This window comes from Caloenas nicobarica, chromosome Z (assembly GCF_036013445.1).
Source record: "Caloenas nicobarica isolate bCalNic1 chromosome Z, bCalNic1.hap1, whole genome shotgun sequence".
In the NCBI taxonomy this organism is placed as follows: domain Eukaryota; kingdom Metazoa; phylum Chordata; class Aves; order Columbiformes; family Columbidae; genus Caloenas; species Caloenas nicobarica.
The window spans coordinates 64,055,995-64,068,507 of NC_088284.1; the positions used below are offsets into that span (position 1 = coordinate 64,055,995).

The 12,513-nt window shown below is 37.1% G+C and overlaps 1 protein-coding gene across 13 annotated transcripts in view; it reads right to left on the bottom strand.

Moving 5' to 3' along the window:
• Positions 1-596: 596 nt before the first annotated feature.
• Positions 597-12,513, bottom strand: part of MPDZ (multiple PDZ domain crumbs cell polarity complex component) — a 101,341-nt gene continuing 89,424 nt past the window's right edge. For 10 of the 13 annotated variants that reach the window (XM_065657779.1, XM_065657782.1, XM_065657784.1 and 7 more), the window contains 8 exons: positions 9,510-9,596; positions 7,981-8,077; positions 7,286-7,329; positions 6,078-6,200; positions 5,085-5,189; positions 4,855-4,967; positions 3,650-3,773; positions 597-2,809 (listed from right to left, as the gene is read on the bottom strand). In XM_065657779.1, the coding sequence (XP_065513851.1) occupies positions 2,663-2,809; positions 3,650-3,773; positions 4,855-4,967; positions 5,085-5,189; positions 6,078-6,200; positions 7,286-7,329; positions 7,981-8,077; positions 9,510-9,596 (840 nt within the window). In that variant the 3' untranslated portion in view covers positions 597-2,662. The remainder of the gene's footprint in view (positions 2,810-3,649; positions 3,774-4,854; positions 4,968-5,084; positions 5,190-6,077; positions 6,201-7,285; positions 7,330-7,980; positions 8,078-9,509; positions 9,597-12,513) is intronic. The other 3 variants (XM_065657785.1, XM_065657783.1, XM_065657778.1) reach the window with 1 other exon arrangement.

The following is a 12,513-nucleotide window of genomic DNA, read 5'->3' on the forward strand; positions in this document are numbered from 1 at the left end:
ATGGTACCTAGCACCTTACAGGACTAACCTCTGTGATATGAAAGTTGAGTTGAATACCAAATGCCAAAGAAAACCAAACATTCTAAGCCTGCCAAGTTTATTACACCTCATGACCCAGTGCATGGCAGCACTAAGCTGTGGTCACACAACAGTCTTCCCAGCACGGGGCTGGGGGAGACCCTGTGCTCCGAAGCAGCAGTGTGGGTCACAGCTCAAAGCACAGTCGCAGGCTCCGTGGCTTACTGTTTTGATCCATCATGGCAAGTCCCATGCCTGAAGGAATGCTTTTTAAACAGACTGAACAATGATTAATGCTGTCTATTTCAAAAAATCACAGCAGCTTTGTGTTAATTCCCAGATCGTTTTGGTATCTGCCTCATGGATTTGCTAAGAGTTTGCAAGAGAAGATAAAATCTTAAAATCCAAATAAAGCAATTTTTTAGCAGATGCTTTAAGGTTCATACAAAAAGTAATGCCTTTTTTTCATTACTTCAGATTTTTTTGAATAAATCTTTTGAAACAGAATGAACAATGCAAACATGCCGTTGTAAAGCAACCAGAGACACACCTGCAACTTTGTTTCTTCATCATGACAGTTTGAAATTTATTCACTTAAATCCTCCAACACAGCAGTAACAAAATATCTGTACACTACTTCTGTTACAAATATAGATACTATGCAAAGTGACTTTACATAGTCTACTGTAGGCATTTGTCACACTAACCAAGGAATAAGTACAGAATAACAACTCAGTAACAACAGCATCAGTAACAGTATCACCTGTTTTCTTTCATCTTAGCCTATCACAGTGTAACTTCTAGAATAAAGCGACAAAAACATTTTTTCAGTTAATACGCTTAGACCTGGCTATCAATTTTTTAATACTATTTCACAGACATTCCTAATACTGGTTTTTGTGTCCCTCTAAAACAAATGCTAGTCTTTTGTATTATCCCCAAATAATAGCCTGATCATCGCCAGCATTTTCAGTTCAGATTTCTCTTAAGTGACAACTAACAATTTTCTTTTGCTAATTAACACAAAAGGTCTTGCTGCTAATTAGCATGCTAGTTAGCTAGGCATCTTTCTCTCTCAAAAGACTTGGTGAAATCTTTCTGCAGGATGGTAAATCACAGGCAAAGTGTGCTCTATCTGCCAGATTCCTAAGGGCCAGTTTGCAGGAGCAGAAGCAAAGTCAGGCTGCAATGAGCCAAGGGTTTTTAGCTAAAGTTTTGGTGAGAAACCCAGCTTAGGAAACTGAGGATGCTGATAGATCTATTGACCACACTGCTGCCCAAAGAACAGCTCCATGATTGCATTGTACTTAGTAGACACTGTCTTGTATTTGTGCCTTTAAAATTAATATCCCCAAAACAATATTTGAAGCCCTCAAATCTCCTCTTCTGCTCAATGCTGATGTCGAAAGACCTTCACTGCTGTCTCACTGCTCTCCTCCACTGAGAGAGATTTTCAGCCTTTTACCCACCCTCAACTCCTGGTTTTAGGCCTCCTCACTCCAAGGAGGACTCTACTTGTGCTGCTACTGATAATGCCAGCAACACCATAACATCAACTTCCTCCACCTCAGCTTTACCAATATCCACAAGTCTCTGTATCTAAGTAAACCTGCCCTGAGCAGTTTGTTTGCACCTCTGATTCATCAGCACAGAGCTTGTAGTCAGTGTTGCATGTTGGCAGAGGACAACTTTTGCTTATAAACATTTCATATTGGGAAGGTTGATTTCACACCCGTATAGGCTAGAAAACACTACTATTATAAAAGTCTAGTTCTTCTAATACTGCAGTTGCTGGGCACTCTCATTCACCAGGAACAGTTTCCACTAGGAAACGGATTTTTCAGCCCTGAGCACAACTCTTCTCCTTTCAAAACAAACACATACATCCCCCTGCCTAAAACAACACCAACAAAACAACAACAACAAAACATACACACAGGAAAAAAACACAAAACCCCACAAACAAACACAGAAAAAACCCCAAAACAAAACCACAAAAACAACAAACAAACAAAAAGCCAAACTAAACCATAGTTGTTTGTTGGTTGGTGGTGGTTTTTTTTTGACACATCATGTCTTATGAAATTTAAACAAACAAACAGACAAAGAAACTCACACCAGTCACCCTCCCAGCTCCTACTTGGGCACTGTGATATAATACAGCCATCTAAGTCCATTAAACATCTTCTCCCAGATTACATACTTTTCCTGAAATTCCGTACTTTGTTTGTAGTTTCATCAATAGACTTATTTCTCTGAGAGTCTTGTTGACTTGGTGACTTTATCATTTTTCCAACATACTTCAAATATTCAAAGCCTCTCAGCAAAACACTCCAGTTTTGTTGTGTGGTTATTAACGCAAACATTCAATTTTTTTGGTTGCTTACAAGCAACCATTATGATACTAATAGCAAAAATATCCATGTCTTTCCACAGCTGGCGTAACTCCATCCCAGTGGTTTGACAGTAAGAGAAGTACTAATATTGTACACAAAAATATGGTTAAATGTTAGTTTTCTTCAGTGTTGTAACACAGACCTGTGAAGCTGGAAGACCAAAAGGCTATATAAACATTCCCATTCTCTTTGCTATGCCCAATGTAAATAATATAGTCTTATTGACCCTAACCCTTTGGGCAGCCAGTTCACGACAAAACAGTCAAAGTGACTGTTCCTTTTGTCCTTTTCAGAATAGCAACTGCCTCCTCATGGGTCACCCCTTCTAAACTCTGCCCATTCACAGCAATGATCTGATCCCCTCTCTTCAGGCGTCCATCTTCTGCTGCTGCACCCTGAAACGATACAACATGTAATGCAGACTCATGCGTTTCTTTTTCTCCTTGCCACACTGTCCTTACGGTCTAAGATGGGTTCAGTGCACAAAAACCCTCAAAACTTTTTTTTTATTTTCAATGATTCAACTACAGTAAATTGAAGTATAGCTTGCTAGTGCTGCAGGATGCCCTGCCCTAAGTTTCACAACATCTAGAAATCAGATCTATGAAATTCCCTTAACCCTGTGTGTTCAGCTAGTATAACACTTAAACTCTGCTATCACCGAAGTAAGATTTTCAAGATCTGAAGATGTTTTCAGCAACTGGTATAAGAAATAAGAAATCAAAACCCAGCTCTGTACTTTTATTTACCAGAAAAGTTTGGGATTATTGATTCCGATTTTTTCTGACTCAGGGCTGTTTCCTAGGGCAGTGCAAACTATCAAACTCAGGTCAGTACGTGAACTTCTCCAAAGGTCCAGCCTGAGGTCAATTATTTTATTTTGGTCTACCTTTCAGACCCTCAGTCACAATAGAAAAAAAGTCCCTTTACTACCTGAAGAAAAGTCACTCTAAACATATGGCAAAGGGGTTGTTTTCCTAAGTATGTGCACAATTTCAGTTATGAGAGTTGAAGACTCTGCCATATGCAGAGTCACATGCATTGAGAAATTCTGAATTTTCCCAGGACTACAGCCTTTGAATCCTGCAAGTACATTTTGACCAGCACTTGCACCACAGCAGAAAAGCTGTAATAAACTGTAACAATCCTTTGGCTTCAAACTCGGGCCATGTTTTAAGGCAGTAGCTGTTGTGAACTAATTAATAAATGGATTGACTGAACAAATTTACACTTACTTTTGCAAACACTGTCTTCACATAAATGGGTAAGTCTCCATGGGGACTGCCATAACCACCCACAATACTAAAGCCCAAGCCATCTGGTCCTCTATCCAGAGTAATGGTCTTGTACTGAGGAGGTCTAAGAAAAGGAAAAAGAGTATTGTGATGTTTTCTGAACTTATGATTTAACAAATAGAATATTCAACAAAAAACATTTTTCCTTTCAAGCTAAGCAATACATTTCCCTTTCCACTGTAACTACAAATGTTTTTATTATAACGAACTGCCTATTTTAGTTCATGTAAAACACCGTAACTGTCTAATGCCCTAGTTATTACTTAAACGTAGCTATTTCAAACACCTCTTGCATCCAGCTCAGGGCATAGTTACGGCTGCCATGTCCCACTAAAAGTGCTTATCAGCGAAGCAGATACGCAAAACCAGTACCTTGAATCTCCATAATAAACGTTTACTTTAAAAATCCTGTAACCCACTACATCTCCTAAAAAAAGTCTAAAATTAGCCCCAAGAGTTTATGTTGTAAGGTTTAATTGCTTCTCTTCTCCTCTAATACATGATTCTGCATTTGTATGTATGCATTTATACAGAGCATTTATACATATATTTACCCACATATAATTTGACTTCAAGAAATTTTGAAGTTCTATCTTTTGAAATAGATCTGTGTGGATAAAGAACTCCATTCTCTCTTTCCCTGTTCCTAGAAGAAAAATGCCTCGGATTTAAGACAGAGTTTTAGTCAAAACTTGTTTACATAGATGTACCTTGCAGTAAACCAGAAACAATATACCTTGTATACCAGAAAAGTTTGATGTTTCTGACAGCCCAGTGCTAGAAAGTACATCATGGAAACACAGGTTCCACTGTGGAAAGGGCCTTGCTATTTAGGTCTGAGAAAAACATTTTGGGTATATCAATTAATCCCACCTACCAAGGCTGAGTGAAACAAAGGAGACTGTATTTACAGAGAAGAAATCAAATCACATTGTAACTCTACAGAGGGGCAAAATAAAGCAGCACAGCAAATCACATCATGAAAAAATGCAGAAGAGGACCTACAGGTCCCATGTATACCACATGTGTAAGTCATGATTAAGTCAAACAATTCATCCATTACTTTCTACAATTTGTTACATTTTTAGCTTGAGTTTCACCCAAATTAACAGGCTAAAGAGGTTGTATATTCTATAGTTACTGACCCTAAATCATCCTGAAAAATGCTGGTTGAAGTCAGTCCCGCAAATGAAAGACTGGATGTAGGTGGATCCTGCTGCTGACCAGTTACGACACTTACTTCTCCTCCAGCTACAACCTAAGAACAGAGTTCGTAAAACAGTAAAATGAGAATGCTGACACTAAAACAATTCATTGTTGTACCTGGCAAAATAGAATTCAGAAGATATTCCAAATGTCACTGAAGATTTTTTACCTGCAATTCAATAGTGCCTGAAGCATTTTTTAAGAGACTAACAGCTTGGGAGTGAGTCATGCCCTCAGTAGATGTTCCACAGATGCTAACAATCCTGTCCCCAACCTGTAGAAGAAAATGTAGAAAATCTAACTAAGAAAAAATTTAGTTACATATATTCTTTTGTCAATAGCAAAATCCTGTATTTGCATTTAACCAGATTTTATCAGTGATACAGGGCAGGAAGACAGAAATTAGCAACTCTTCACAGTACATTTTCTCTTGAAGGCAAATAATCTTTGAACTATATAATGACCCGATATAAAGGTAGAAAATTCAACATCACAATCAGCAAATTACACTGGTTTAGTGTATTCAGTGTAAAAAGTACTGATGCTTTACAGAATTGATCCTAACACTCTGGAAATATAGAACATGTGAAAAATAAGGTGCATTTTGCATGTCACCTGAAGATAAGACAGGCTGAGGTAGTAAATTATCACCAGAGATTATATGTTTGAATTCATCCTGAAATAAAACTGTCTGTTTTCCAAGGAGTACAAGTCAAATTCAATCATCTCTGGTACAGACTAGATACAGTAGCCATCTAAGTGCCTGATCAGATAAGAACTCCCACAGATAAGTATAGAAAACATGAGAGATAAAACAGACGGCATACACAGAGTTGCAGGAATGACCACACTCATCAGATGGGCTCACTTAGAGAATTCATCATGCTGAACCACTCTCTCTACCTTTAGTTTTCACAAACTGGATCCCTCTACAATCCAATGTTTCTTTAGGACTTCCTTCCCAAAGTTAGTATCTTTCAGCAATTACCTTTTACCATGTTACTAATTTGAGTTACTATTTCATCAATCCAAACAGTAAAAATTCTTATCACAGCCAGAAGCACTTCTGCTGTATCATTAAACTGTTAATTTATTACCTGCCTAGAATAATTGCTGTACATTACCCATGCAAACTTTACAACCTCCTTAACAATTAACTTACTCTGAGTTTCTGAGTCTGAGCTGCAACTCCATTCGGGTGCATCATGGCAATAAATATAGGAACATCTCCAAGAGGACTTCCTACACCTCCAGCAATGCTCACTCCTAGTGAATCTGCAGGACCCTGTTATTGTCATGAAAAAAATTAGATTTTTCTGAAAAGAAAAGCACATACAGAGAATTGTAGGCTTATCTCAAAAAATTACTAAAGCCTCTATCTTACAAAAATCAGAATTCTGATGTCTCTAGCCATTTTTTAAGCTAATACACTATGCACCGCGTCAAGAAATCCCAGGGAGAACAACATATGTTTCTTCCTACCACTGGTATGTGACAATTTGCTGACTTAGCTCTATGTTTTATCTTAACCAAACTAAATACTCACAGAATTCAGTGTCAGACCCTTAATGTCAGCATAGAAAATCTGGGCAAGGAAAACAGAACAGATGGGACTGCTTGTCCTTAATATTGTCTACATTAATCTCCTATTATGAACCTCCCGAAGACCAGAATTAATCTTCACGCTCCCCCTAGTGTCCTCTTGTTGAAGAACAAAACTAGCTGTTCACTGCTGTACAAAAGCTACTGCCTAATTGCAAAAACTGCTATTGTAAACTGGTATTTGCAGATTCTACTGTACAAAGAGAATGGATAACTACAATCCATGTAATCAAGTGAACTAGATGTCACATAAAGTTAAACAATACTTTGGACAATCAGAAGCAGTCTGTGACTGAGATCTCATATTCTTGTAAATAAGGAAGCTGATTGAGTTTCACAGCTGAAAATCTGGCAGCTGTCATGTGAGAGCCTACCTATTAAAAATATGTATGAAGAAAAATATGAAATACAAAACAATGGGCTTGCAACTTCAGTACAGTTCCCTTCACTTCATTAGAACATAATCTGGATTTAACTCAGTCTGACAACAGTAAAACTAGGTCCCATTATCTGTCACTAATCCTTTTGCTCTTAAAACAAGTCACACAATGTCATAGCAAAAATTGCATTGATTTTACATAAAAATATAGGCAGTGGAGATCATACAGTCTTGACCTGAAAAGATAGGCCAATTAATTAGCTATTGCCACATCAATTCCTCTCTCAAAATGATTATCAGGGCCAGACTACTTCCTTTCTGTAAACACATATATGGATAACAACTACAAAACCTGTTCCTGATAAATACTACTTCATGCTGTAACTTACCTTTTTTATTTCAACTGTTCTTAGTCCCTGTATTTCAGAAGTTGCTGTCAAATGAATTTAAAAAAAAAAAGTTAAACTAGCATTATTAGGAAACTTTTCCATTAAAGTTTTAGATAAACCACTGTGATGATTCTTACTTCCTGCTGCTTTTAGACATATGTTTTAAGCAGATTTTGAATGTGGCTGTCATTAAATTAATAGGATTGCAATACTTCTAGAATAGGTAAAAAAGTCATTCATTCTCCATTTAAATAACTTTTGGAATAAGACTGCTAAGTATGCTCAAATAGAATAGAAAAAAAATTACTCTTTGCTAGCAATACATTTGTCAGAAAGTAACTTAGTTCTAAATTTGAACATGACACAGCTATTCCACATCTATTCTTATTTAACTACACAGTATCTGGATTTCCACGAGTGAGACCGCTTGACTGAAGACATATTTAGATTAAAAAGAAAATTATGGCTCGACTTAGATTCCCAACATCTAAACTGCTGGTATAACAAGGTGCTAGTTCCTTTTTTAGAAAGATGTTCAAAGATATATAAGAGGTACTGTACAACAACCAGTCCTGCAGTGTTTTAATAACTGAGGAATCATTTTCAGGCCTACAGCATATAATGACAACACTTCAGAGAAAGTGAAAGATCTCAGCTACCAGCTCACTTGTATTAATGCACCAAAGAAATCTTACTGGTATTCTTCTTCAGAGTACTTTCAAAGACCTCAGGTGCACTGGACCCAGAAACCGGGATACTGAACGATGACAGACTGCCACTTCCTTCACTGACCTAAATACAGCATTAGACTGGGATTAGACAAGCAGCTTCAGACACCCAATTGATAAAAGTAAAACTGTAACCCACTCTCTTCAGTGGATTTTGCTGTCTTGTACTTTTTCTGTGCACAGTTAAAACTGATACAGTGAATCTATACATATTTCTTGGTCAGTCTAGAGGGCTCCTTGTTTGAAACATCATTATACCAACAAGAGATTGTATGCCTACAACTCCATGCAATGCTTTCAAGTGCCAGGGTTTGGGGGTTGTTTGTTTGTTTGTTTTGGTGTTTGTTTGGTTGGTTTTTTGAGGGCCAGACTGTGCCCTTATACTTGCACCTTCTATGACCTCAAAGAGATCTTCTCGTGCAAAAGTCAGCCATGATTACCAAGATAGGGACAGAATATAAAAGCCAGGATGTGTACTCTCATGTTCACCCAATCCATCAGCTAAAACTAAGATTAGACTCTCCACTCAGCTTCACCTGCACAATTTCCAGAAGATTTTCACTATACCTGCAGGGCCACCTAAAGGAAGAACATGGCTCATGGTGAGAGTAATTCACTTATTGCTAAAGACTATTCAAAACATTCAACACTGCCAGCTTCTTCTTACTTAACAATTTATATTAAGACCACTCGGGGCCTGTAGATTCTCATCTTGTTTGGCACTATCCGTTTTGAAGACAGTCTAACATTTCAGCCTTATTCAGTCTTAACCTGCTCACTTGAAACTGTTTAATTATGATTTGTCTTTAAACTGTTTTCAGTACTTGATGATCTGCATATCCAGTTTACAACCAGAGAAAGTTCTAAGGCAACTCACGAGCTCTCAGAAATATAGCTCCTAGGAGAGAGAACCATTATGTGAGCTGCTGCCACATGAAGGATACATTCAAATGCAGAAACTGATGCCAGTTTGTAATACTCCACCATTAGACCAACGATAAAATGAATAAACTTGACAGAAGCCTGATGGGAAGGGTGCAAGTTTCCTGCTTCTGATGACTGAGATTAGGGTAAGAATATGCAAGGAGTGGAGAAATTCACTAAGCTTATTCAAACAATACTCCATGGCATGCCAAGTGCTCCTAAAGTAACAGAAAGATTTAAAGTCTGCTCCAAGTTTTTCTGGTATCAATAAGAATCAGAGCTCTCTCTGCTTCCCAGCCTGAAGCCATAAAAAACAGACTAGGCAACACAGCAAAGCCATTTCTGGAATACATTTTTGGCTGGATCATGTCTTTAACAGATAAAATATGCTAAAGTGAACATATAAAATGGTTACCAAAAAGCTGCAAAGTACATAAAAACTCCTACTTTTCTTCATGTTGGAGCAGGTATGTGGAAAATCATTGTCATTATAAAACCAACTCTTTTTATTAGCTTTCATTATTTAACTACATTTTATTTCTTCCAAACTAAATAGTTTTACAGTTACACACCTGGCTGCTCTGGGGTGTTCTTCTCTCAGAGTGGAATGAACCAGCTTTTATTCTTCCGACCTCTAGTCTTACCGTACCTAATGAACACTAAAGAACCAGTCATTTATAACACATCTCTTCTATCTACAACATTAAAGCCTATGACAATATTTAAGACACTTATTAGATGGTGGAAGAAGAAAAAAATATGGACAGAGGGGAAAATAACAGGCTAACAACCCTGTGATGAGCTCTGAGCAGACAGAGCTCATGACAGGATCACAGCCACACAAACTAAGGACACCAGGATATTCAGTACTGAGCAAGGTACTTTTTGGATTAACCAGTATTGCAATACAGATGTGAAAACTACACAAGAAGACTAATTCAGTTACATTTCATTTAACAGGGAGTAGTTTTGTCTTCTCAACTGTAACATTAACATATATTTTGAAGATGGTGTTTTCCAAGGGATAGTGAAATGGAATATTTTCACAATAAGCACTAAAAACATTGTAACACTTCAAAGTATTAATCATTATTTCTGTTCATATGACTAAGAATGTGGTATTTAAACTAGTAGTCAGTCATCTCTACCCTGCTCTTGAACTTATCTATTACTCTGGATCCATACCAATATAACTAAAGAAATTTTGGGCAAGAGGTTTTCCAAACCTCTATCTGTAGTTTAAGTGACCTTTCTGCAACTGACTCCCAACAGGAAGATGGGTGATACAGACTGTTTGCACATTGAAAAATCCTCCGATTACTCTTTAAGCCTTTAATTATACTGTGAAGTGTTTATGTGCCTGTATAAAATGCACGTATCCAAAGAAAATTCACTCTGCAATCAAATATTGGGAAATCGAAACATTAGGTAGATTTTGGAAAGAGACAAGTAAGTTATTATCCCAAATAACATTAAGAAAACTGGACTTCTGAAATACTACAAGTAGTGCCAAAAGATGTCCACCTATCTGCAAACCGTTCAAACACAGAAATTTCTAATTTTCACTGCTACTTTGGTTTTTCTTCTTTCTTCCACTGGGAAGCTGCTAGCATGAACTCCTGTATCCATATAACTTATTATTTAATAAGTTTGCCTTTATTTATCATGCTTTATCTGTACTACCCTGAGAAAAGTTCATGTATTTGTCATAAAATTCTCAGTAATAAAAAAGACCAACATATTGAAGCCAACAACAGGACATACCCATTCAAAAGGGGTTTCCATACCTCATATCCTGTTGCTGTTCTCTTAGGGCTGACACTAGAAGAGATTTACTAGTAAATTGCTTTTTATTAAAAAAAAAAAAAAAGTTAATTTCTCTGTGTCCTGGTAAAGACTTGATCAGGGCTCAGGAAAAAACATTCTTTCCTGCTTTTATGAATTGACTCATACTAAACTATATGGACAACTCCTGTCCAAAATAGAAAATTGAGGAAGTAATCTATGTACCTTAAAATTACCACATCCTCACATAAAATATAAACCCACAAAACAGACTTGAACTTATTATGTGTGAAAGCACGAGGTAATACTTTCCAACTGAACTTGTGAATAAATCGGTTCACATTTAGTTTTATTATAGTTTCTCTCTCTCCCTGGAATCTCCCATTTGATAAATCTGTAAGTCAAATGAGGGGAAAAAATGACCAGCTTTTCACATGTTTTACGGATACTTGAACACTGCAAGAACGGGAGGGATTCTCAGCCTGATGACACATTCTAAGGGTCTCATACTACTTAAAATAAAAATTCCAAAGATCATAAATAATTTTCCAGCAAAATACATTTCAGGCAATTCAGGACAATTTGCTGCTAGATTTTACTCTTGTGAATGAAAAGAGAACAGATACCTGAACTAAAAGAAGGTAACTGCCTACATGTGAGCGATCATGCTTCACTCCATTCATACTGCATGAACAAAACAGAATCATTAATAATAATGTATCTGAAGTATTTTAAAAGCCTCTCTTCTCAGGGCTAGGACAATTAATTGCAAGTACTACTGAGTGGGATGAAGTATTTAAAACACAAATATACGAATGATAAGTGCAAACTAAGAATCAATTAGACTCCAAAATGCTTGCCAAAATGTAAGCAACTTTTCATATAAAATGGAATTTTAATTTAGAGGAGATATATAAGTGCAGCATATGAAGAAGAAATGTACTAGTCTGAGATAAAATAAAGTATCAGATTAAGAGTGGAAAAGTACCAGGTTAAGAGTGGAAAAGTACTATTACTCCAGAAGAGTATACTAATGAGTTCACTGCCAGAACACAGACCCTCTTCTGGCATTCTGACTTACAGGCACATGCTGAAAATGTGCTCCTACTTCCCCTTTCTAATCCCCGCTTCTCTCCTCCTCCTCCCCCTCCTCCTCCTCAAAAAAAAAAAAGAAAAAAAAAAAAGAGCAAAAAGCTCAAGGACCTTTTCAAGACCTGCAAAAATATACCTTTGAATGTGAGCACAAAGAAGTATGATCATGTGTCTATGTATCCAAGAGTCAGTCATGAGCAGTGGCTGTTAAATTTTTTCCAGCGGAACAGCTTTCCATTGGAAAATGCTGACTCAATTGAATCCTTACCATGCAGCAGGAATGTCTCAAAATCCTGGATGGAAAACAGACAAGCTGGCTGACCAGCTGGACTTCCTGCCAGACCACAGGAAATGTTGTATATCTGACTTCATTCTGATTTGGACATAGGGGGAGGACATCAGAAGCACAAAATTTATTGAGAACAGAAATTCTGGTTCCAAAAGCCACAGATAGGAGTTTACTTCAGTTATCTTTGTGAGAAAGCAATTTCTTATACTAGAGCCTTGGTCACTGGAAAATGTATTATAGTATTTAACAGATGTAAGGTGACACTAAACATACATGGGGAAAAAAAAGATTAACATTATCAACTGTGAAAGTAATTGCTTTTTGGCACAACTACTCTGATGAATTCTTTGTTATTTAAAGTCAGTTCTGTGTATCTTTCTAAAAATGTGAGATAGTTACCCAGTTACCAG